This window comes from Podarcis filfolensis (assembly GCF_964270895.1).
Source record: "Podarcis filfolensis genome assembly, chromosome: 1".
Taxonomy (NCBI): Eukaryota; Metazoa; Chordata; class Lepidosauria; order Squamata; family Lacertidae; genus Podarcis; species Podarcis filfolensis.
The window spans coordinates 59630512-59657091 of record NC_139604.1 but is presented as its reverse complement, the minus strand read 5'-3'; the positions used below and the strand labels follow the sequence as shown (position 1 = coordinate 59657091).

Below are 26580 nucleotides of genomic sequence, written 5' to 3'. Positions count from 1 at the left end.
GTGCAAATTCAGGGCTTGGCCACATTTGGCTTTAGTATGGATTGGAATCTGCCTGTCTTCTCTCATTAAATCAGAAGTCATCCACATGACATTACCTTCAATCAGCTGCAACTATGCTTATTTCCCCATCTGAATCTGAACTACCTCAATCTAGAGATACTTCAATAAGTGGTGAAACATCCAAAACAAAACCACTCCACTCCAGGGAGCAGGCAGATTGCATTGGTTTTATATAGCTGGGTCAGTACTTGGTTCTACTAACCACCTTTCCACACCCTCTACTTCCCCTTTTAACTTTTCATTTCTTGCAGGTCTGGCACTAATCTCCTATGGCTCCTCAAATGTCTACTAATTTTCGAAATAAAATAAAATAAAAAAATCCTTCCAGTAGCACCTTAGAGACCATACCAATAGCTAACTTAGTTGGTCTCTACTACTGGAAGGAATTTTTTATTTACTTCTCTGGGAATTTTTTATTTTATTTATTTTGTTTTACTTCGACTACAGCAGACCAACACGGCTACCTACCTGTAACTAGTACTAATTTTCTGTTTTGTTTTAACACTGATGAGCGCAAAAGCATAAATCTGCACAAGTACTACCACAGGAGAAAACTCCATTTAATTTGTTCAGATCCATGCTTCAAAATTTCCTATTTTTCTAATAGACTTCTTTTCCACTAGCAATATGTGTTTGTGTTCTTCTGTTTATCAACTTTGACTACATATACATACATAATTTCTTATATTTGGAATTGAAGGTTTACAATAATAAATGGAGAAGAAATAGCTGGTATCACTCCATTTTTATGGCTAACTTGTTTTATCTCCTTTTGTAATAATAATAATAATAATAATAATAATAATAATAATAATAATAATAATAAAGTTCATTTAGTACAGCTTCCAAACTATACTAAGGGATGTAAACAATGGCCTACATGACCCTCTGCTGGGCAGTTTCTGCACATGCCCAGTTTCTGCTCGAATGGAGGGTATGGAATAAAGAAATTAGAAGGCAGGGAGAAACAACTGGCTGAGCCGTGCTAGAGAATGAGAAAGTCTGTGGTGCCAGGGGGTGGAAAAGTCACTTTTTGCCAACCCCTTTCTGCCAGCACTTCTCTTGAGTCCATGCCAGTATAGTTTACAATGCAAGATAATTACAGGAGCTATGTTTACATTTATTACCCTTTAAAAACATGAATAAAGAGAAGGGAAGATAAACTTGTACAGCACTAAAATAAAAGACTGATTCTGCAAAATCTAAAAAACACAGGGCGGTACATACTAGCAGGTACAGTACTTCCAATGTGAAAAGACAGCCCATATCTAAACATGTTCCATGGGAACTCCTTCAGTACAACTTAGTATTTCTAGTTTGCAGCCTCTGTACAAGTAGGCACTTTTGATCATATTGTTTAATAGTTATTAATATTCCTATGCCTAATAAGTTGTTTAGACCTCCCTCCTAACTCACATATTAATGACCATTACCTTGACTCCTGTTGTAGTGTGTTCTTGAGACGCATGAAAGATTTTTTTTTTGTAAGCTTGCATACATGGGCCTTTTAGCATTAAAGAATACATTTTATAATGTTAATCTATACCTGTGTCTCAAAAGTATCTTTGCCCTAAATTGAAACTTATCCTTTTGGCAATATTTCTAACAAAATAATAATATATCATTTTTCTAGAAAATAAACAAAATAAAATAATAATTTGTAGACTGTGACCAACTTATGAAAATACATTGTATAAACTGTAAGTTTCAAGTTTCAAGCTCTGAATTCATTGTATATTTGCCAATGAGATAATAAGCAATGCAGATTAATTTACTGTCCTTAAGCCACTTTTCTCTTAGTCTGATATTGGAGGGTAATTGTCTTAGAAAACAGCTAAGTGACAGACAAGAGTGAAAAACTAACTCTTTATAGATCTCATCTTTCTTGCTGAAGATTATGTTCTACTCCTCGCTGTAACTGATGACTCTTTGGACCACTGTTGCCATGGAGACTGATAAGGATGGGCAACTCTCCTGCCAGCTGCCTAATTACACTATTATCTCCCAACATTCAATTCTTTGCGTTTTCTCAACGGTTGATGATAATTGTTCCTCTCTCATTTCTGACTAAATCACTTAGAACCTACATAACCGCTGGGAGCAACGTGTTGCAGGTGCATTTCAAATTGGTTAGATATGTACGTATCTGTTTTCAGACAGACAACATCATTTGTGATACTGGGTTCCTGAATAGAAATCTGGAGGCTTGCAAACTGAGATTAGATCTCTGGTTTGCTGCAAACAGCCATATTTCTAAATATCGCAACCAAAAATGAGGGCAAGAAGGAGGAAAATATAATATCAAGTATCCATCACATTAAATCAGGTGTGGAGAACCTTTGGACCTCCAGATGCTGTTGAACTACAGCTTCCATTGGCAATGCTTGCAGGGACTGATGGGAGTTGTAGTTCAGCAATGTCTGGAAGGCCAAAGGTTCCCCACACCTGCACTGAATGGAAAGGAAAATGATGAAGATCTTGGATTTTTCATAAAGAAGAGAACAATCCTTACTACCAGGTTTGATGAAAACCAACCATCTGCCTGATAAAAGTCCCAGCAGCACAATTCTTTACATTACTCATTACATTACATTACTCAAAAGTAAAATCCGCTGGATTCAATGGGAATTACTCCCATGTTTGTGGATATAGGACTGCAGCCTGATTCTGGGACCAAGATGTTGCAGCAAGGGTGGGCTCCTCACATAGTTTGCAACCTCTGGGCTCTACATAAAGAGACAGGTCAAGTAATTTTGAAATCTGATACATAATAAAGCCATCCAAGGTGGTGGCCATCACTATGTCTTTGAGAGCAGAATTCACAGGTGAATTATGTGCCTTGTGACAAATTACTTTGGGGGGGGTGTCTGCCCTCAATCTTCCAACATTCAGCTTTACTGGATGGTCCCGGATTCTAGTATTATGAGAAAAATTTATCTCTATCCAGTTTCTCCATACAATTCATAATCATATACACCTCTACCATGTTCCCTGGTAGAGTCCTGGTAGGACAACAAGACTCCCTTCACTCCCCAAATTTGCTGAGGAAGGTCAGGCGAACCCTCAGAACAGTGTGTGGGGAGAGGAGAGATCATTCTCTCTGGCAAGGAGAGATGGTTGCATTGTCAGAACGATCCATCTACCACAATGTTGGATTCCACCTCTGTACTGTATGTTTATTGGCATTCCTACCTTAGCCCTCCAGGCAAATGGCAGCCACTGTACATTAACTGATAAAGCAGTGCAAAGGTGACTCAAAACAAATAGATGGTTTTGTGATATAGTACTCTGAAAATGACAGGTCACTTAATAGTTGAGGATTACTGCATATGCCGAAAGCACAGCTACGGATGCTGCATCTAATAGAACAGCCTACGTTTTAAGAAAGTATTTATCTAGGATTTTACATATATCCTTTTACTCATCCCTGAAATTAGAAAGCAGAAGCAATTAGATTAAAAACGGTGGCTGTTAGCCAGACTAGAACGAATACCCCATTAGCTTTGAAATATAGTCCTTTTTGCCAGAATCATTAGGGAGATAAGTAACATATGTCATCATGCAAGAGTAAAAGATAGTTTTTTAACTTGCTCTCTTCAGAGAGTGTTCCATGTTTCTCCCTCAATTATTACTTCATAAATCTGATATTACTTGGCTGGAGAGAGATGGATGGAAGCAATAGAGTAAAAGCCTCATAAAATAAGTGTAAAGTAGGAAATTAACAAGGACCTAAAGCAATACCTTTTTAGCACATTCTGTGTACAAAGTCTCCCTACTGACCGCGCAAAAATAAGTAGGCCAACCTCTAGATATTTGAGAAATAAACACACAAATATTGAGAGACTTTGCTGCAATTGAAATGGGAAAAGCGTGGGCTCTCACCCTTGAGATAGGAGAAATAAGGTCACTTTGGTCTTGGCATTAAAAAGAGAGGGCAAAGAGTGTAACAGGTTCAAAAAGGTTTTGTAGTGAGTTCCAAATATGGTTTCACACAAACACTGCCTCCTGCAGGCTGGAGAAGAAAATTTGGTGTTTCTCACAATTACTCTCTGACAGGAAGGTTTTCAGGCCTTCTCCCTTGGTATAATTGTGCCTACTATCTTGTTGCCAAACTCAGCCATAAGCTCTGCTTGCTGTGTTATATGGCCACAGTAGTGCTTTTGCAATTCACCACCACATACTGTATGACAATATTGCGTGGAACGACTTACTGTCACTTGGAAAACCACGTGTGGTTCTGTTATTTACAGATCATCAGTAGTGCTTATGTCTTTCTAAAAGGTATCGAGATATATTTGCTCTTTCCATGTGATTTTTTGAGATACAGAAATTTCTAAAGATTGCAAAAGCATTCCACTTTATCCAGTAAAAGAATGATAAAAGTAGAAACCTCACATTTTTCATTTCCAAAGCAGTGCAAAACACACCTAAACACTATGGAAATAACTTGGCCAATGGAGTTGTAGTCAAATAACATATGGAGGGCCACAAGCTCCCTATTACTGCAATAGAACAGTATTGAGATTTTCCCTGTATATTGCAGATTCAGAACTAGCTCACTCTGGATTATTGAGAGGTGGTGCTACGGGGTGGGGACAGAGAGTGAAAGCGTACTCTGAACTTTACTTTGTGTACTATAGCTCCTTACCTCACTGACATAAGCATGCTGCTATTCAGTTTCAGTTGTTTTAGATTAGGCAGATAAGCACCTATAAGAACAGGGAAGAAAAGGAACAATTTGCAGTTTGGTAAAAGCAGTCTGTGTGTGATCCTCTTAGACATATAATGTCATAACTGAAGTGTTTTAATGGTACAGCTTATATATTTGTTCACCATAATTTCTGATTGATTCTTGTGGTGCAACATATCTCCTCTGACTAATGCCATATGAAGAATCCATACCAAGAGAAGGCTTGCCTGGAAGTGATCACATACTGTCAGATTATATTTTACATCACTAGTAACTTGACATTTTAAAAGTTACCTTTGAGAACCTCTCCCTGTGTCCTACATCTGTTTCTGCTGGGAACTATTCCCCTCACCTCTCAGATTTAAAGAAGATTTGAAAGAAGGATTGTTGTTGTGGTGTGCACACTCTTCCCATTTTCACCGCTGGTCAAACAGGTTCTGCAGAATGTTGTATTTTGTATGTGTATATATTACGGGAAGCAAAGCCTTTTCAACACTCTCTCAAGAACTGCTGCTTGTATCCAGCCAATGTTTCCTGACTTATCCATCTCCCCCTCTCTTCAGATTTATCCACACAACCTTAGTTTGTTTGTTTTAAAAGAACTGGATATTCAGCTAAGTTTTACTCAGAGCAGACTCACTGACTTAATGAACATGACTAAGCTGCATTAATTTCAGTGGGCCTACTCTGAGTAAAACTTAATTAAATACCACCCACTGTATTATCTAGAAATAATTCATAGTTGTGACCATTCACACTTTCAAACAAGATTTTTCTTATTCTGTATGTTATGAATTATTAGGGCCACAACATCTAGTCAAACCATTAATTAAAAACTATTAAAATTAATTAAAAACTATTAAAAATCTTTCAATTAATTAACACCCTCTAGCACTTGCAAAAAGCAATAAGAGTGAAATGTTATTGGGTGTACATGTGTTCTGTATTCTTTTCTGTTCCACCCATATGCAAGTGGGGTGGGGAGTCTCCATTTTGATCTTTCAATGCGGTTACGGTAGAAAATAAGATTCAAATTAATTGTCCAGTTTCTGAATCATTCAATAAGTCTTAAAGTTTTTGTAGCACAAGCATTTTCTTACTGCTGCTAATGTAGATTATTGTTATGCATAGTTTATATGAGCCCATTTCTAGGTCATAATCAGTATTACAAAGCAAATTATTACAGGATAAAGTTCTGTAAGTAATAGGCTTCATGAAACAGATGCACTCGAAATGCTTTCCCCTACGTATGCATATTTAACGAAGGCTATTTTCTTTTTGTCAGAAATCTTCAAGTTCATTTTCTTTCATTAAACTGTTTCTTCACCCAGAGAAGAAGGCAGCCTCAGACAGACAATCAACTTAGTGTGCCTGCCAGGAGGCAAAAATCAAATAAATAAGGGTGTGCCACGGGTAACCTGATTTGTGGCTCTTCCATAAAGAAACCTGGTAGCATAAGGGATGAGTTTACCAACCAGTATTTTCAAATAAGAGCTCATTCAGCTTGCTTTGAATGTAAATCCTGTCAGTATTTAGAAATGAAACCTTTATAAATGCCACCTCCCTCAAGAAAAACCCCAGAAAGAAAGCTGCTCCATTTGGAACTTTTCTACCTCTTTAATATTAAAGAGATTTTCTTTAGCTCCAATGGACATAAGAACAACCTGCTGGATCAGGCCAATGGCTCATCTAGTCCAGCATCACATTCTCACAGTGACCAACCAGATGGCTGTGGGAAACCCACAAGCGGAACCTAGGTGCAACCGTACGCTCCTCACTAGTGATTACCAGCAATGGACATTCAGCAGCAGACTGTCATTGACAGCCTTTCCTTCCATGAATTTGTCTAATCGTCTTTTAAAGCTAACCACTTGGTGGCCATCACTCTTTCTTGTGGGAAAGAATGCCAACATTTACCGTATTTTTTGCTGTATAAGACTCACCTTTTCCCTCCTAAAAAGTAAGGGAAAATGTGTGTGCGTCTTATGGAGCGAATGCAGGCTGCACAGCTATCCCAGAAGCCAGAACAGCAAGAGGGATTGCTGCTTTCACTGCGCAGCGATCCCTCTTGCTGTTCTGGCTTCTGAGATTCAGAATCTTTTTTTTCTTGTTTTCCTCCTCCAAAAACTAGGTGCGTCTTGTGGTCTGGTGCGTCTTATAGAGCGAAAAATACGGTAATTATCTGGTGTGTGAAGAAGTACTTGCTTTTGTTTGCTCTGAATCTTACAACATTCATCTTCATGGGATGTCCATCAGTTCTAGCATTATGAGAGAGAGAGAGAAAAAAGATTTCTCTATCGACTTTCTCCACACCATGAATGATTTTATGACTCCCTTTAACTCTAAACTGAAAAGCTCCATGTGTCATACCCTCTTCTCATAGGGCAGTTGCTCCATCCCCTTGATCATGTGGGTTGACTTTTCTGAACTTTTCCCAGCTCTACAATACCTTTTTTGAGATGATGCAGCCAGAACTTTGCACAGCTTTCCAAATGTGGTTACACCATAGATTTGTATAATGGCATTATGATGTGGCAGTTATATTTTTAGTTCCTTTCCTAATAGTCCTGAGCATGGAATTTACCTTTTCACAGCTGCAGCACAATGGGTTCTAATAAAAGGCTAAGAGGGTCTGAGCCAGAATAAAACGTTTTCTCACCAAAGTTTCCAAGGCTGTTCTCTCTTGTGTCTACATGCATCTCTAGAGCTTTCACTTGACGCAGATCATCTAGCCCAGTCAATGTTTTCTACAACAATAAGCAAAGAGTATGAAACTTGCATCCTTTATCATAATATTCTACAAAGAAATTAGTTTTCTGCTAGTAATTCAGTCCTACACAAAGGGTTCTCAGAAGGCCCCAAACTTGATGTTTAGCTTCTGTGCTAAACATCCGTACAGCTTTGGTTTTCTACAGAAGGGTGAGAAATATGTAGCAATACGACAGAGAATTAGAAAGAGAAAGAAAAACATCTGAGATGCTTGGGTAAAGTCTAAGTTTCCCAGAACTGATGGGAAGTTGGTAGTGCTCAACTTGAAACCTCTTTCGAGAGACAAACAGCACAATCTTAACAGTGTTAAAATCTACTAAGAAGAAGGTTATATTGAATTCAATGAGGTTTACTCCCAGATAAGTGCAGTTAGCATTGCAGTCTAAAATAGGAAAATATATAGTCACTAGAGACAAGAAGTAGACAAAAGTTGTTTCCTTTTATCCTTTATAAGACACCTTAGATCTGCAGTCAACATTTAAGGCTTTGCAGGAACTACGTAGGACACCACCTAGTTAGCATACCATTCTGAAGGGCACCTAAAGCCCTCGCAGTCAACATATATATTAATGTAAGAATTCTGCTCTATAACTGAAGAGGCAGAACTCTATTAAAAATGAATATTAGTATAAATGTTTTTAAATGCATAAATGTTCAATTAAAAAAGAATTAACAAAGTGGGAAAAGGAAAGGGAAAGCACATAGATGGGATAGCATCTGTTCTTAGATTGCATATGTCATGCAATACAATAGTTTCAACAGGGAACAAAATTATCCCCCTCACATCACCTTTCTATAAAACTTCAACAACTGTCTGAAATGTTTTTGAACTTGTTCATTCTATTTGTGGCCTCCCTGTCAAATCCCTTTACCTCAACTTTGAAAAGTAATCATCTGCCAAGAAAAAAGGAAGTAATTCTGACTTAAAAATATAAGATAGAACCCACTAACTTTAGTTTTCTCTGTGAAAAACAGTACAGTTAAGTGCATATCCCCAGATGCCATCAAATCTATTATTCAGAGAAAAGCATTTCTTCTATCATCTGTTTGTATATGCATATATGTGCACATTCCAGTCCTAAAAATAAATGACCACAATTTATGAAAATCAGCAATCCGGGTACTAAAAGTTAGCCACTGAACAAAATATAATTTACAATTATATAAATTGAAACACAACATTCTCAATTGTTCGTACTAATAAATCAAATTTAATTATGGAAAGTAAATGAGGGTAGGCGCACTGTCATGGCTCCATGGAAAAGGACAGGAAGCTATGCAGAGCAAAAAAATCCTAAGCACTAGAAGACTTAACAGACTCAGAATAACCAACACTTTTTCAAGCTTATTTCATAGAATCGTAGAATCATTCTACAACCATGAGGACTAGAAACTTGCTTTTTACTACAAACTTATACACTGTCCAGCACTAGCTGTTGTAGTACGATACTGACTGTATGCTCAATGCATGATTCATACTGGACTCATCTTCTGTTTTCAGAGAGGACAGAAAAAGATATAAATGCATAAGGATATGCACAAGGAAATACACTCACTGCAGTAATAAATATGCTGAGCAAACTGGTTTGAAACTGTCTATACACTACCACACCCAAGAGTAAGTAGGATATGGACCTAAAGTTTTGAAAGAGGAAAGGAAAAGTCAGGCACGCACAGCTTCAATTTTAAAATATTGTCTTCTTTCTGAAAGGCTAACAGAGTCTTCTCCCAGCTATAAAAAATGCTAAGACTGTGTAAGTGTGTTGGTGAGAAAATGATTTCCTGCTACTGTTCCATTAAAGAGATCTAAACACTAAAAAAGACATAATGGAAATTTGTTTCTAATCAATTAGTTGAACAGCAGTGCTATTTTTAAACTTGAAAAAGCAAAAGGAAGTTAACAGTATGGAAGCAGCTGCTTCAACCCGAGCAACAAGAGGTCAAATAATAGTTACATTAGACTTGTTATTAAAGCGTGCTGCAAACATAGTTAGCGTTTCCTTGGCAATATTGTATATCTATATTTTAAAAAACAGGAAGCGACTGCTCCAACAATGCCCACTCAAAACTTAAAGTCCCTATTAGGCAAAAAAGAATGCAACTGTCAAAGGTAAGTACTGCATTACAAAAATCTTGACACATGAAAACTCGAAGAGTTTGAGTTGGTGCTGAAACCAAATTAGTTCTTTTCAGTGCTTTTTTTCTATTAAAAAAAATGTTCAAAGGTACTCTCATTTTCCTACTCATATTGAAATACTGCCCCTCAATGAGGCCAAACTTAGATTCACAAAATGTTTAGGGGTATGCGTACCCCTGCATAGCCCTAGAAAAAAGCACTGGTTTTTTATTTATTTATAATATTTCTTATCCACGCTTTATCATAACATCCCATAACAGGCCACAACAATATATTATACAACTATAAACACAGATAAAACTGTTGCTGCTATAAACAAGCAAGACCATTCTAAATGGAACAGAACAATATACATTCAACAAAACGAAATGCCTTAACTGTCAAAGACCAGGGTAAAGAGGTGTTTCTTCAGCATAGGGCAAAAGCTGTGGGACTGCCACAGAGAAAACTCCCTCCTGAGCTGCAATTCCCTACACTTCTGAGGAAGGTGGAACTACCACGAGACCAAGAAGGTCAGCAGGGATGGAAACAGGCCCCAAATATTTGAAGGACTAAATTGTTTAGGACTGAAGCCTCACCAGGCATGGGTCTTGCTGGGTTGTTTCATTTCAGACTGCAGATAGGGGATCAAACTAATTTTACTAGCTCTGTATGTAAAATGAGATGCTTTTGGTTTTTTTAATGTAGGAGAGCATTAAACATTTCATCTCCCATCCCTGCAACAGTGAGATCAGATTGGACATTTGCTAATCTGTTACAGTATGTTGATCAGGGCAAGGACATCCTGATGGTTTTACACCCTACACTTTCCAAATAAAATGCTTTCACTCTAAAAGCAATTGCTGTTTTGATAAAGATGTCAACCCTCCTACGCCTTTGCTTCTATTACATCTCTTAGTGAAATTTCACTTGATAGTCTGCTTCTCACTGACAGAGGCATGGCGTCTGAAGGGAAAAGTCTATGCGCTGAAATCCCCAAATTTCATTTAAAATCAAAGTTTCCCTTCCTTCAACTGCCACACAGAAAGAAAAGGAAATGGCCCACAAGCAGCCTTGCTGAAGCTCCTTTCCCACAGAAAGCCCTGTCTACCATTGCATGTCGCTGCCTGTTTTCCATCATCTTCATCCCATCAAAATGCAGCCTCTTGTCTAGCTATCCCCCTGCCAGCAGATGTGAGCCATTTCCAGTGCACCCCAGGCCTTTCCCAGCCCTTAATTAGTAACCGAGTAAATAATGCATGCTACAACATAAAAACTCCATAGTCACAAGGGAATCCAGACTCATACCCTTTCCTACAGCACAATTATTTTACCAACACAAAACGTTATTCAAATATTAACAAAATTTGAAAGTTTATCTCCTTTGCACAACACACAGGAAGCAGTGTTTTACATTGGCTCTTCTGTGGACAATGAAAGGTGGATGAAGGGATGCTTCAGGTCAGCGGTAGGTCTCAGGAGCAGTCCATGCAGTTAATGCTTTTAAAGCTATCAGGTAGCAACAAGCAAGCCTCAAAGAGTGTGAGTGAGATGCTGGGCAAACTGCAGTTACATTCAGGGTTGACAATACCATGCTAGAGGAAGCCCACTAGCATAACAAATTGAGTGATTTATATGTGCCAAACGTATGACCCATATACTGAGGCAGCTCTCTGCTTCTCTTATTCAGGGATGTTAATCATATCTGCGATGTTAGAATATAGACTGTTTTAATCCTTTTGCTATTAAACAGAAATAAGGTTACTGTAAAATAGGACCTTTTAACCCTTCTCTGTAGGATCTGATTAATACTCATGTTGGTCATATTTGTTTATGGAAGTGCCTGAGAGATAGCCAGGAGTACCAAAAGCATCTTTCAGTAGTTCAATTTAACTGGAAGTCCATCAGATATGCCACATTAGTGCAATGTATATCAGCAAGCCTAATTTGATTATTTCCATTCCAGAGTTCTCATTCCAGATGCATTAAATTGGTATCTACTTGCCAGTTTGTTGGGGGAAAGATATTCATTCACAAGTAGTTCTTCATCATCATCTTTAATTGATGGACTGGGATTCAGGAGACCTTGGCGACCCAAATCTGTGACCCGAACTGTAGCAGAACCTGGTCTTGAGACTCGGCCTAATTTCCAGTTTAGGTCCATCCCAGAATGTCCTAAACATTAACCACAGGAAGAGAAACTTGTTTGGTTTCAGCACTTACGTCTTACATTCTTAAGTCAAAGTCAGTCTGATGCATCTAGATAGTGTGGTGTTTGCAATGACACTGAAAACAGGTATAAAATGTTCCACCTATACACCCTGAATTTCACATTTCATTTCAAATATATGTAACTGTGATACATTACTGTTTCTGGGCAAAAAAATTTAAAAACCATTCAACCCCTACTGTTCCTTTTAGATTATATTCACCCACAAATGCTTAGTCATTCCAAGAACCAATAACAAACAAAGCAGTCAATTAATAACCATAAAAGACTATAAAACAACTATGAAAGAGTGATATTCTACATTCAACCCAGAAATAAAAGTAGCACTAAAACTTTACTTGTTTAGAGAAAAATGAAAGAAATTCAACTACTGTAGTTCATTTATTTAAAAAGTAAAGGGTTTATACAGTCTCCTCATGGGAACCCTGAAATTACATAACAATGTGAAAGCATAAGAAGAGCTCTGCTGGATCAGATCCATCTAGTCCAGCATAATATTTTTACAGTGTTCAAACAGATGCCTATAGGAAGGACACAAGAAGCTGAGTACAATAGCAACTCTCTCCACTTGTGATTCCCAGCAACTGGTACACAGAGAAATCGTAGAACGCAGTCCTCATGGTTAGTATTAATTGAGAGCCCCATCCTTCATGAATTTGTCTAATTCTCTTTAAAGTCATTCAAGTTCACTCAGTCTTGTAAGAACACATTCCAAAGTTTAACTATGCACTGTATAAACTGCATGCTCTGAATCTTCCAACATCAGTTTTGTTGGAAGACCCTACATTCTAGTATAATGATACCCACTTCTTGCAAACCATGTATAAATCGGACACACCTTTAACATGTCCTTCCTTGCTTGCAGTGTTCGAAATTCCCATGGTTCTAGGCACATTTTGCGACAGGGAATTTCATTAGCACGAACAGTTTCTGAGCTCGGTGCAGTACTGCGCCTAAGATTTCAGATTAAAACTGCAGAGTGGAAGGAAAAGAGGACCTTATTCTGCCTCCCCACTTCCATCTACTCTCTGAAGCCTAGAGAATAGACCCTCTTAAGAATATTAGGGGGGTTGGCAGGGGAAGGACTAGAGCATGTGACAAATGAACATAATATTTTAGCTGCAGTTCATTCATTTTCAGCTTTGTATTCATTATAAAAAAATGCACCTAGACATTCTGTTGTTGTGCCCATAACCTAGGTTTAAGGTGCCATTTAGCTCCTAGCTTTCATATTTCAGTTTCTAACACTGCCACATACCAGGCTGACATTTTCATGAGAAACTCAAGTGCTCTTTCCTGGTCAATCACTAGTTACCACAAATTCAAACCCATAGGGTCATAAATCGAACTGCCCTGAGACCTCCTGGTATAGGCCGGTATATAAATTTAATAAATAATAAATATATAAATTATGAATGGGAGCAAGATCTTGCCATTCTACCTCCTGATGGGTGAAAAAGCATTGAATTTATTTAAATTGGGAGAAGTTGTAAAATAATTCTATATAAGAAGACACCAAATGCAATGGTGGGAATGCATAAATCACTAGACGGTGCGCCTAAAGAGTTAATCAACACACGAGAAATAAAATTATTTATTTCACTGCTACCAAATACTACAGTTGCCGTGCAGAATGCCCTCTTATCTCTGAAACATGTATTAGAGCAACACTTACTTATGGTTTGACAAGAAAATCAATTCGTGGTTTAATATCTGAAGTTACGCTCCTGATTTTATACTTCCCAATATTGATCTGTTACTTGTAATTGCTTTACAACTGAATTAGCAAGCAGAACAACATTTTCATGCCCAGCTCCATATGTGTAAAACGCAATAAAATTAACAGTGGAGCAATTAAAAGATAGCCCAAATTAGAATCTTTTTGTATAGCAAAACCGCTGCACAAAAGGACCACACCCATGGTAGCTTTATAGAGAGACCACTTCCCCCTTTTCAGTGCAACTAGATTGCAGGCAAGAAGAGAAACATTTCAAGTGCCTAATGACCTGAGCTTCTCATGGCCAAAAAAGATCTTTCTGTCAGAGGCTGCAATACAACAGTAGAACTCTTGAAACATGTAACAGGGTTCAACGAGAGCAATTTGTAGAGTTACTGAACTGTAAAGTGGCAGAGAATAGATTTACATACTGTTATTGAAAATTGCTAAACTGGTATAGTGCCACAGATTTATTGTTAAATCTATATGAATCTATGGAAGTGGCTTGGGCAGGGCGGAGATAGTGGTGCCCTCCATCCGGTGGCAGCAGTATTGTGCTCATTGAAATGTGGCTGGGGTGAAGTGGTGGCAGCAAAGATGGAGGACTTCCAGGTTGGCAGCTGCAGTTTTGAATGAGTGTGTGCAGCTGCTGGCCTGCAACCACCTTGGAGCACTCCTAATTTTGCCATCTCACCACCTTCCTGTCCCAATGAGTGCTGTGCGACTGGAAGCATGCCGCCACCCACTGTGAATATGCAATTCAATATTTTATTATATATTGGGTTTTTCAATTTCAACTATACAACAGTACTTCAAAACTGCTCTTAGTTCTGACATAGGATAGACAAAATAGTAGCAGCTTTTCTTGGAACATCAAGTTGAGAAGTTGCCAACCTTTTTGGGTCACTGGGAACATTTGGGATTCTGATAAAGTCTGCCAAATGCCAGTCACATAATAGTTGCTATGAGGGTATGGCATAACACAAAATGGCTGCCACATCTAAAAGAGCAGAAAAGAGACAGGACCACAATATTGTGAGGACATGCCCCACCTCCTGCCCCCCATCAACTGGAAAAAAGACCCCTACATCGGCCATCACCACACTCACACGTAAGTTCTTTGCACCTCTCCTTTGTTCAAATGGAGAAAGAGGGTGAGCACTGAGTTCTGGCATCCAATTAAATGTGTTCATGTTTAAGGGGTGAGGTCAATGTAGGAGAGGCTGAGCCAGTGCAAACAGAAGCTGAGCATCAAAAGCAAACAATTGCTCATGCAACATAGATTTTTAGGGGATATTTACAGAGACCTTTTGTAGGTGCCATAGGAAATACTGGTGGGCACACAAGTGTCTGTAAGCTCAGAAGAGTTGATATAGAATCACAGAATCATAGAATTGTTGGAAGAGACCACAAAGGTCATCTAGTCACTTTGTACATACTCTATGGTATAACTTGCTTTTTATGTTTCTTCTTTGTTATTGCATTACAAAAATTTGATTTAGTTGTTATAGAAATCTCAATATAAGGTATTCAAAAATAAATAAATAAATGAGATCAGCAGCTAAAATAGCATCATAAAATTATACCAGCAACAGCAAGCTAAAAACATCAGCAGAGGCTCTAGCCACAACAAAGCCAAATGGAATAAGATAAAAGCCTACTTAAAAGCTGGCAAAGAGCAAGTCTCCCTAATGAGTCTATTCCATAGTTTAGGCACAACGAAAAAGACCACTCTCTTGTTCTCCGCCAGCTCTTCCATAGGCCAAGGGAAGACAAGACAAGGAGAGTCTGAGAACCTGAGCGCTTGGCTTGAGCTGGTTCATACAGGCAGAGGTGGTTGCTGAGATATGCTGTTCTCAGGCCACTTAGAGGCTTTGCAGGACTTGGCCTAATATGATCCATCCTGCTGACCCCAGGCACAAATCTGGCCACAATGTTCTCAGCCAATTGAAGTTCTCAATATTATCTTCAAGAGCAGCCCACACATAAGTGTGTTTTAGTGACTAACCTGGAAGTAACTGAAGTGTTGCACTTGTCATCCACTACAAGATTCTACAAATGAAGCATGTGAAGAACTAAAGGAGTGTAACGGATGTAGCACTGTCCAGCAAGCAGGTCAATTTGCAAGCACTCTTTCCATTTTCAGTACAAAGATGTTTTCTCTCTCTCTGGTGTTAATCTCTGGAAAAAAGCAATTTATAATTGGATCAGTTCAACTATCAATCCAATTACCACCACCACCACTTCTGCACCTCAGAGTATCCTGGCAACTGCCAAATTTGGACATTCAAGAAATTATTGCTCTAAATGCTCTTACACCTGAACCTTTTTTTTTAAAAAAAGCATTGATTGCCAAAGTAATACTGTAGAACAATATATTTCAACAACTTTTCCCCTTCCTCTTCCCTTCCTGAAGCTTGAAGCACATTTAAATACATAATTTGTCCACTTGATAATTTGTCCACACCCATTCTGACAAATATTTCTATTAACAATCAAACTTATCCTTTCTACAGTTCAGCTCCAAAATATAACTTTGATGAAAATCTTGGTAGTCTAAATTAATCAATAGACTTTTGCTGCAGTCCACACTCCCAGGCAATAGCAGTTGTTTAAGCACTACTAAATAAAAAGTAAGAAAATCTATGCAAGCTATAGACTGTATATAGGGTTTGGCTCCTTGGGAAGCTGTGAATGCCATTTTAAGTGTAATTTAGCAAAAGTGCCCTGTAGATAACCTCTTCTGGAAAAAAAAATCTTTCGACAGCTGAGATTTACTATGATGTCACCAGGAAACTGCTATTACACCAATCAGTCCCTAATGTTAAAAACTATTTTTGCCCACATTTATGTATCAGGATGCATTCTATACAACTCTAATCCTGCAATGTCAGAACTGTTATTTGAATACAATTCTAAAAGGTGAGGGAAAACAAAGCTAGGGAGGGCATTTACATGATGAATATCATAATGAACTGTTTCACAAGCTGGCCCATTACTGAATATATATTTGCTGATGGCAGATGTCCTTCCTGGCTTACTCCCATCTTCAAGGTCAAGGTGGGCAACCTGCAGGCCACATTTTATGCAGCCCCATTAAACTGCCTCATTCTTCCATCACATCAGAGGTCGTTCCTCTCCATTCCTTTCCTCCTTATTTTTCCTGACTTTTAAGTGCCCTACCTTCTATTATGTCATTTCAGAACACATGATAGTTTTTTAAAGATAATTGATGAGTTTTTTATTTTTTAAAAAACGTTTTCATGGTTGTTTGGCTTCCAGAAAAGAAGTTTTCCCCACCTCACTATCTAATATCAAATAACTATGCTTCTGAATACACTCACACACACCAGAATCATGAAGGATTTTTTTCACTTGCTTTCCAGAACATTAGCTATATTGGTCTGTTGTACTAAATAAATAAATAAATCCTCTGCATATTTATTCAAGAATAATCCCATCAAACACAGTGGGGCTTACTTGAGTAGACCTGTAAAGGATTAGGAATTTTTATTTTGAGGTAGCCAGTGAAAATTGAAACAGGGTGGTCTTTATTCTGAATGAATGTCCATCATAAGTACCAGTAATTCTGTCTCTGCCCACTCCCAGCAGATCAGCAGTCGAAGGGAATGTGGCCCTTGACAGAAAAAAGGTTGCCCATCTGTTTTAGGAGCAGTGAGGAGGAGTGCCAGGGTGAGAGAGAACAGAAGGTGGGAGAAGGTGGAGGGAGAGAAAGACTAATTGAAACTCTCTCCTGAGGGTTCCCCTCCCTAGTTTAGGCTGTAATCCTATGTACATCCTATGTACCTGGGAATAAGCCCCTTAATAGACACTTTTAATAAACACTCACAAAAGCGGGCTGTTAGGGTTTGTTTTTGGCAGCGTAGCTCAGTCAACTAGATCAGAAAATCCAAACCCAACTTTAAAATTTGCAGAGGAAGCAGCAAAGTATTTTACATATTGCTTTAGTACATGAAAAGTACTTCACATACATTATTATCATGCTTGGCACCTAAATTGTATGGCTTTTGTTGCATGCTGAAGAGGCACCTCTTTACCCTGGCCTTTGACATCTGATATGTTTGTTTTAGGACCCACCCCATCCCTCTGGAGGCTGCCACATCCCATCCTATGTTGCTTGAAGATGTCTCCTAGCCCATCAGTGAGGCTTTTCAAGGGCCACAGTTGGTTGCAGAGGGGCAGTGCCACAGTAGGGACAGGAATTTTCCATTTGCAAACTTCAGGCAACGTACATTAGAATCTAAGGCCAAGTCAGTCTGCAAAACATGTATGTTTAAATGCCATTATGCATTTTGCAACTTTTTCTGTTGCATTTTAGAAACAAGAAATAAAATGGTATGAGGAATAGTTTGTATAAATAATATGAAGGCAGTTGCCTCATCAGTAATGCATTTGTCCAGAATTTCCTGAATTGCATTTACCTCCAGTTATTTCTTCTTGCTGTTCATAATGGCAAAATCACCAATATGATGGCAAGTATTTATGTCAAATATGCTTTGGGCTTCAAACACAAAGCTGTTTTTTCTATCACAAGTGCTATGGTTTCTGTCTGTCTTTATCCGTTGTCTAACATTTTTGATGCTTTTGAATTATTATTCTATTTCCATTTATTTGTCATCCATTCAATCTTCTCTAAGCAAATCCACTGGTTTATTATTTATTACTGTTTATCTTCCTGATAAGTTTTTCCTGCAATAAATAAAAGAGGCAAATGCTAAAAGACAGATAATTCTGTGTACAAAGGGACAGACAGCTCTGAAGGTACCGTATTTTTCGCTCTATAACACGCACCCGACCATAACACGCACATAGTTTTTAGAGGAGGAAAATCTGTAGGCATGCCACCCGTAGGCATTCCCTCCATAACACGCACAGACATTTCCCCTTACTTTCTAGGAGGAAAAAAGTGAGTGTTATGGTGCAAAAAATACGACACATCAGAAACACACACCAAACACTATTAAGTTATTCAAAACATATTTAGCCGCTGGCATCTAAAAATTTCCCAAAAGTAAACCTATGGGTTTTTGATCACTCAGGCTAACTGATGCCAAATCTGAAGTCAAAAAGGACTGTCTTAGTGACCCCAAGGAAGGATGTTTGTGCTTGCCTTACTTTTACAGCATGGCTTGCTTGCTTGAGCCATAGAATCATGGAATTGTAGAGTTGGAAGTGACTCCGAGGGTCATCAAGTCCAACCTCCTGCAATGCAGGAATCTCAACTAGGTCATACATGACAAATGGTATCCAACCTCTGCTTTAAAAGGAAGGTGAGAGTCCACCACCTCTTGTGGGAGTCTATTCCACTGTCAAACAGATCTTGCTGTCAGAAAGTTCTTCCTGGTGTAGCTATATGAACTGCAAGCATATATCAACTCCATCACTAACAAGAAGTAAACAATAACTTGCTTATTTGGAAGCAAGCCTTACCATTTGCAACATCCTTACTAAAAAGTATGCACACTTAAGATTCCACCTGAATCCACTTGGAATTAAACCAGTGAACTAAGCCATTTTCTCCCAAAGCAATGGATTCAAGTTACAAGAAATGACATTCCCACCTGGATAGCTCGGTCAGTAGAGCATGAGACTCTTAATCTCAGGGTTAGGGATTTGAGCCCCACGTTGGGCAAAGAGATTCCTGTATTGCAGGGGGCTGGACTAGATGACCCTCATGGGCCCTTCCAACTCTATGATTCGATCTAAACATCCTAGGCAAGCGATCAAAGGATTCTAGCCATGCAGTGTTATCCCTTGCATGTTTACTCAGAAGGAAACCCCGCTGTGTTCAATGCGGTTGCTCCCCAACAAGCATGCTAGCAGAGGACCCCCCACAAAATAAGCATGACTACTCGGCCCCAGTAAGGATGCTCGCCGCGAATATGCAGAGTACATGTCCCTTATCAAGTCTTAGGGGCAAAGCTTCCAGGTAATATTGAAACCAAGAGTTGTTAAAACAGTGCAGGGGGCGGCGGCACCTTCTTCCTGTCCCTTCCCGCCTCTCACCCACCTGGGTGGAGTCTCTCGCCTACCGGCTTCTTGTCTCCTCGGGCTGCAAAAAGGTGGCGCCCCTCCCCTTTCCCTTACCCCCAGAGTAAGAGAAGGACAGAAAGAGAAGGGGCTGCTCCCGCCAAAAAAAGCCCCAGCGAAGGAGAGAGCCTTGGGTTCCCTCCGTTCCCGGGCCCGCGCTGCCTCCTCAGGTACTTCCAGGGATTCGCGTGAGTAACAGGGCCCCGGGTTGCCCCGGCAACGGCTCGATTTGAATACGCGCATTACATAGTCATGAGCACGGCGGGCCCTGGAGCCAGTCACCGCCTCCGGGCCGGGTTGGTGGCGAGAAGCGGCTGCGGCGGCGCTTTGCGCGTGAGGGGAGGAGGAGCTGCGGAGAACGTTTGGGGGCTTCCGCTCGCCCCGAAGGTGTTGCGTGGAGGAGGCTGGCTATGGGTAGGTCACGTCTGAAGCGTGTTCCCTCGGAAGAAAGTTGCGCTGGTGCAACCGGGATAGTCCTGGTCCGGATAAGTGTGCAGTCGAGTTGCAAGCTTTAAATCGGAGGGGTTGTGTATTTATCCTTTTTCTCCAGGAAGATCTTTCCTGCGGGCTACGAAAAGCTGATCAAGAATCTTCTGTATGGAAACCGCATGATTGAGACGATTAGGTGGGCAGTTTGGGTGCTGGGAAGAGGGAGCTGTACGTTGCTTGAAGGAAATGAATGGTCTAATATGAGAGTCTGTAAAACGCGGTAAGGGAAAATCCCCACAGGCTTGTAGGAGTGCCTTTTTCCTCAATAGCAGTTGCTATCCTGGTACACGTGCTCCAAATGTGTGGTCGTGCGTGTAAGGTTGTACTTACACTTTAGATCAAATACACAAGCCTAAATTTACAGCCTGGAAGGTTGTACTATTATTTTCTCTCCACATATACCTACTGGGAAGCCATTCTCTATGCAACATCCATTCCCTAGCATGCATTGAAGCAAGCTAGGGTATGTGTGGTTGTTCACACATACATAAATGGGTGTCTGCATGTACAAAAATGTAATACAGAAATTGACCATGAAACCCCTATCCACAGCCTTAAAGGAGAAGAAATCTCTGAGTAAAATCACACTTTATGTTGGAACAACTCTTTCAGAGTGCTCACAAACACAAGCATTAAGATATGCTTTCTTTTTCCTGCTCTTTTTCTCTGTGCGTGTTCATGCAGCCTATTAAAGAAACAGCTGTAACTTGCTAGCACAGCATCCCAGAAGAGTCATTTAGACTCTGAATTATTGCCACTGTGTAATACCACAGGGAGGTGTTTTCCAAGGGAATGCAGAAGCCTGTAAGATCTGTAGACAGTAAAGCTGTAGGATGATAAAGCAAATTCCCTCTGGAGCTGCAATAGAGGACAAATTATGTCACGCTCAGATGACTGAATAAGATAGGCATGGCCTGAGAAAGCTAAAGAGCCGATTCTGAATTTCTGAAAACAATAAGATAGTGAAAAAAGATAATGACTTGAAAATAAGGGTGTGTTTGTGTGGATATACAGTATAGCATGATTAACCAACCCAGACCCTGCAACCATCATCTGAGGCCCTTTGTCTGGCTCCTCTGTGAGAAGTCCAGAGGTCAGCAACACAAGAATGGGCCTTTTCTGTGGTGGCTCCCCACTGTCCCCATGTATGCTTGCTTGGCACCTTTATTACATATCTCTAGATAGCCTGAAACACACAGCATTGCTGAGGGTGAATGGTTAAATGCTCTGTCATGTATTCTGTGGAATGAGGGCAATATTAGGTTAATAGATGCAGAGTGGGACTCGCATAACACCATTGTAAAATCCTCCCTAATATTACATGGATACCAACTCTGAAATTCATATATACGTCTTACTTTATGGGAATCCAGCAGTCTCAGTCTCCTCCTATAATATATCATTTAGCAGGATACAGAGCAAGCGTGATGCATTTAATTCTCTTTGTGATCATATAAGCTACTCCACAAATCCCTCTGCCAGTAAGCTGTGATGATTAAAGAGCTTACTGCGGGGAAACTATAGCTAATACTTTCTTTTCTTAAATAAAAAAAGTGTTACTAATGAGTGCTGGGAAATTACTCAGTGTTAGTGCCTCAGCATCAGATGAACATCTTAGTCATACGTTTTATAAGGGGCAGCAATCCAATCATTACCTGAATTGACAAAGTTCCTTTTCGTGTCAAGGAGTTTTGCTGATCAGGAGAAATTCAAAAAACATAGTTTAGAGTGTAATGGCTGCTGTGATGCATTACCTATTGCTGATCTTTTCCTTACTCACAGGAAAGAGCCTCTGTCATCATGGTCTGGATGGGAGATAGGACAGGGGTGGGGAACCTCAAGCCTGATGGCTGAATGTGGCCCTTTGGGCCTCTCTCTGGCCCTCAAACCTTTTTCCTCAGGTCACATACTCCACTGCCCTGCTTTACATTCAGACATGAAGCTCATTGCGTGACCTTAGGCTAGTTGCTGTCTCTCAGCTTAACCAACCTCAAAGTGTTGTTGTGGGGCTTGCATGAGAGGAGTGTATGCTACTTTGAGCTCCTTGGAGAAAAAGGTGGGATATAAATGCAATAAATAAATAAGGGCATTTTTGTGCTACAGTGCAACAAAAGTGGGAGATCTCCCCCAGACAAAGGGAAGGGGGTTTGTTGTGGGGAAGGGGGATTTGGCAAGAGAAGTGAACATAGACAGGGGTGGGGAGCATAGGCAGCGGAGTTGAAGGCCATTAAATGCAAGAGATGCAGAGGATCTGTTACTTTTCTATGCAGAACTTGCATATATACAGGATAAGCATTATAACAACATTTGTGATTGGTGGGAAACATTTTAGAGGGTTCAGATGTGTTGCATAATGTGAAGTAGTCTTATAGTTAACTTGTTCCTGCCTACAAACAGTGTTTGCCCAGGGCTGTGTATAGTTTTCAACACAGATCCAAGTTACACAGTTCTGCATTGCACCCTGCACCCAGCCTGCACTGCAATGAGTTGCTGTTGTTTCATCATAGTGAGTAGATTCTACGTTCACAAACAGAACATCATACAGGATTTTCCCGTGCCACATCACACCTGCTCATGAATAAAAAAATTTCCTAACTTCTGATTAAGCCTAAATTCTTTCCAGAAGTTGGGGAAATTATTAATTGCTGGCTGCGGAGATGTGTGCTAAGAGCTCTGCACTTTACCCACCCTTGTCTCTTGTTGGTAACTAGCCTTTTAGCTTGACCCCTATCTCTGGTGCATCCTGGCAAGGGCTCTTATTGACACAAACCTGGCTTGCTAGATGATGCAAAGCTCCAGTCTCAGCTTTACTCACCATAGCAACCTATACCTTATGATCAACATTATTCTGTTTCATGAGCTGGGTTGCCATGGCAAAGTCCTTGTATCATATTGCAAGGTGATTATAAAAGGAAGCACTTTGCTTTTCCTATAATATATATATGACAAAATGATCAATTTTGATATCTGCAGCAGATCAGCTTTTGAGCTGCTTTGAAGAGTTGCTAAAAGTTTTCTTGGTAAAGTAGCCACACACCAAGTGGATATGTGAAAAAAGGCTGGAGAGGCTGAGAGCATTTTCACACATAACAAGGAGCATTAATTCAGCTTCTTCACTCTGTACATTATGACACTTGTAGACGTAGCTCAGTGGGGAGGTAACATGTGCACACACAGCTAAATTAATGGGGGATATGCTTTTAATTCACTGGTGAAAATAGTGTTAAGTGTTAGGGATCTGTCCCATGGAGAACCCACAGAGGGGCTGCTGGGGAATCTGATAGAGTCATGGTGATGCTAGGACCCAATCAGAAAATCAAATTAGAATTTGTCATAGACACTGCACATGCTCAAAGCAGGGCCACTTGAACAAGTCAGATGAGGACAGGAAACCTGAGCAAATCAACAAACATTTTCACAATGGTAGTGGTTGTTACTCCTGTTGTGTGGCATTCACAGTTCTGTAGAGAAGCATGTTGATCTGTGGTTGAAATACTCTGGAAGGAGTTTGTGTTCATCATGAAGTTGTTTTTATACCAGGGTAATGGCCTTGAAATAACAATTTATTGAGCTTTGATTATTTATTTATTATTACATTTATATTTATATTCCATTTACCTTTGCTCCAAGGAGTTCAAGGTGACGTTCATGGTTCTCTTCCTCCCCATTTTGTCCCCACAACAGCCCTGTGAGGTAAGTTAGACTAAGAGATAGGTGACTGGCCCAACATCACTTAGTGAGCTTCACGGCTGAATTTTGAAAATGATCCTTCATTAGGTTTATCAGTCTGAAAGTCTTAAATTTGGTTTTAGAAAAACAGGTGGAATTCTGACAGGAATGGTTTATATAAAGTATATAAATGTCTGGTAATTAGAACTAAAAGTAACTCTTGCTCCAATGATTTGTCTTCTAATGAAAGTTCAGACCTGCTGGTCTGTCCTAGCAACCATGTTTGTGGTGTGTGTGCTTATAGCCCTTTAAATGAGTTGACTCACACTATCAGTGTGTGCTACCATAACCAGAAAATGTGAGATGTACTTATTTATTTGAATCCTTTTTGCAGTCAACGCCAATAAATCAACCAAGAGCCAGACTTGGGACATTTCTCCTTCCTCTAGAATACGTTGATATTCCTCTATCCTGTTCATCATCATCATCTTTGTCAAACATGACTAGCTAAAATAGCTATGTGTTGATGTCATTTTCCAATTGCCCTGGAGAAGTTGTGTATGGCAACCTAAATGCTCACAATAAATGGCTGGGACAAGGCTGGACTGGAATAAGAGCAAAGTGGTATGACATACATGCATATGCTTGTGAAGAAACACCACCCTTGGCATTGCTCAGCAGAAATTTACAGCAGCATCTCTCTAAGAAAGCTCTTTGGGAAGCTGTTGTAGCATTGTGACTTTTTTCTAAGATAGTAAGTCCCTAATTCAGCTCTTGCCTTGGCTATGAACTCATAAGGTAGCCTGCGTTTAATCCTGTTCTCTCAGGATTCTCCAAGTGAGTTCAAAATTACTCCCTTAAAATGTTTCTTTCAAAAAAAAAATCCCTCTTTTGCCAGCATAGGAAAAGACCAAACTTTTGCTAAGTTAAAAACTTACAAACTCTCCAAATTCATGTGCTTCAGAAAAGTTGCATATGCAGTAAAACTTAGCTTAATTACAAGGTGGTGAAAGTTCCTAAACCATTGGTATAGGAACTGAAGAGTGGCTTGTGAGAGCCATGTGACTGAGTTGGAGCAACCAGCTCAAACCTCGTTACATGCTAAGATTCTCAGACTCCAGGAGAATAAAGCCTTGATTACCTAACTCCTCCCAAGGTGAGGGGAAGTGGACATAGCTAAGCCTGGCAGCACAGCTTACTCTATGATATTAACCCCTTCATGCATTAATAAGACTTAAGCATGTTGCTTATATGAGGCTGGTTATCTCACAGGAATGACCCATGCTTTCTTAGCCATACTCCTGCCCTCTACAATATGGGTATAATAGTGATAGATTTTATCTGCATTGATATTAGTATAGTAAGTTTTAAAATGTTTACAATAAAGAATAAACATTTGGGTATGGAAAGACCTTGAATGGGAAAAATCATGGATTATTGTCTTTGCTGCTTCCTCTTTTGGGGAGGCGGTGGAGGTTACATACTATTCCCCAATCACAGCGTCACTAAAATCCTGGATTTCAGGACTGCTTTTTTATGGGGCAGCAATTACTTCTGCACCTAGAAAGATCATCATAAAAAGCTTAAAAACAAATAAAGACAATGTGGTCTACAGGTGTTTCACTCTAGCATCCGTCTTGTTTAATTGACTAGATCTGCTTTCTTAAATGTCGATCACTGCTCAGACTTAATTAATTGGTTAAAAGACTGAAAGCGGTAAGCAGACTGGTGTATCCCAAGACTAATGAGAGTAGTGCATGCACATTTTGTCTCGTAAATTGGGTTCCACAAGTGCTAGAGACCTCCTTTTCTTTTTCTTTTTTTAGTGAAAGCTGGGAATCTAGGGATTATGGTTTATCTAAGCATGTGTGCAGACACTGACCTCCACCCGCAGATGCCCATGTGAAATGATTTAAACATTTATCATGTGCTATAAAAATTATATGCATGAAAGTCAAAAAGAATTTGATTTATTTGTTAAGGGCCAATTCACTTTGACCTTATTATTTTTGTTAGATTCCTTAGGGACAGTTCTGAAAACACTCTGCTTGGTTTCAGAGCGAAAAGCATGTGTCCCATCTGTGAAACATTATGGATAAATGCTGCAGGACTGTAAAAGTATATCCTTCAGCAGAGGCGTGTGTTTGTATTTTGTGGGTGGGTGTGGGTGTTTAAATCAAAACAGAATAAGGATTCCTCTGGACTATTACTATTTTTCAAGAGGGATTCAAGCACATACCAGAACTTTAGGTTTATGTAGTTAAAGTAGACTAAAGAGTTCTGTCACCCTAATGCATCAAATTTTCTTTAAAAAATAATCTGGCTTCTTGCAGTTTGTAAAGTGATGGGGAAATGCATTGAAAAGTGTGGGATGAACAAATGTCTAATGAGAAGACGTTTAAGCACTCTTTTTTTTATAAGATATTTATTAAAGTTTTTAAAAGTACAAAAAGAAAAATCAAGAAAAACGTCCTTTTAAACAAAAAAAGATGAAATACAAAAAAGAAAAAAGAAAGATCAAAAAGAAAGAACAAAGAATTAAAATCCATTAAACAAAAAGAAAAATCAAGAAAGAATACAGCAAATCTTCCCATTTGTTTTCTTTCATTAGCTTATTTCCCTGACCTCCTCACACCTCCCTTTTTTGTATTCTAAGTCATTTATCCATTTCAGCAAATCCTTTCCCTCTTTTCAAATTTTTGTCCTGTAAATTTATCTTGATATTAATATAAATTTACTTTCCCTCCTTTCACCAATTAACAGTCTGTTTTTTTCTGAATCTTTGTAAC

The 26580-nt window shown here is 39.4% G+C and overlaps 2 protein-coding genes across 2 annotated transcripts in view; one reads left to right on the top strand and one right to left on the bottom strand.

Annotated features, from left to right (window-relative positions):
- LRRC56 (leucine rich repeat containing 56) overlaps positions 1-19838 on the bottom strand; it is a 37636-nt gene extending 17798 nt beyond the window's left edge. The window contains exons 1-5 of the mRNA XM_083601666.1: positions 19614-19838; positions 15591-15763; positions 11641-11810; positions 7410-7497; positions 4709-4769 (exon numbers count right to left, since the gene is read on the bottom strand). Coding sequence (XP_083457792.1) covers positions 4709-4769; positions 7410-7497; positions 11641-11810; positions 15591-15621 — 350 coding nt within the window. The 5' untranslated portion in view covers positions 15622-15763; positions 19614-19838. The remainder of the gene's footprint in view (positions 1-4708; positions 4770-7409; positions 7498-11640; positions 11811-15590; positions 15764-19613) is intronic.
- A 186-nt stretch (positions 19839-20024) lies between these two features.
- The window catches only part of HRAS (HRas proto-oncogene, GTPase), a 69504-nt gene continuing 62948 nt past the window's right edge, over positions 20025-26580 (top strand). The window contains exon 1 of the mRNA XM_083602438.1: positions 20025-20047. The gene's annotated coding sequence lies outside the window, so the exon portion shown is untranslated. The remainder of the gene's footprint in view (positions 20048-26580) is intronic.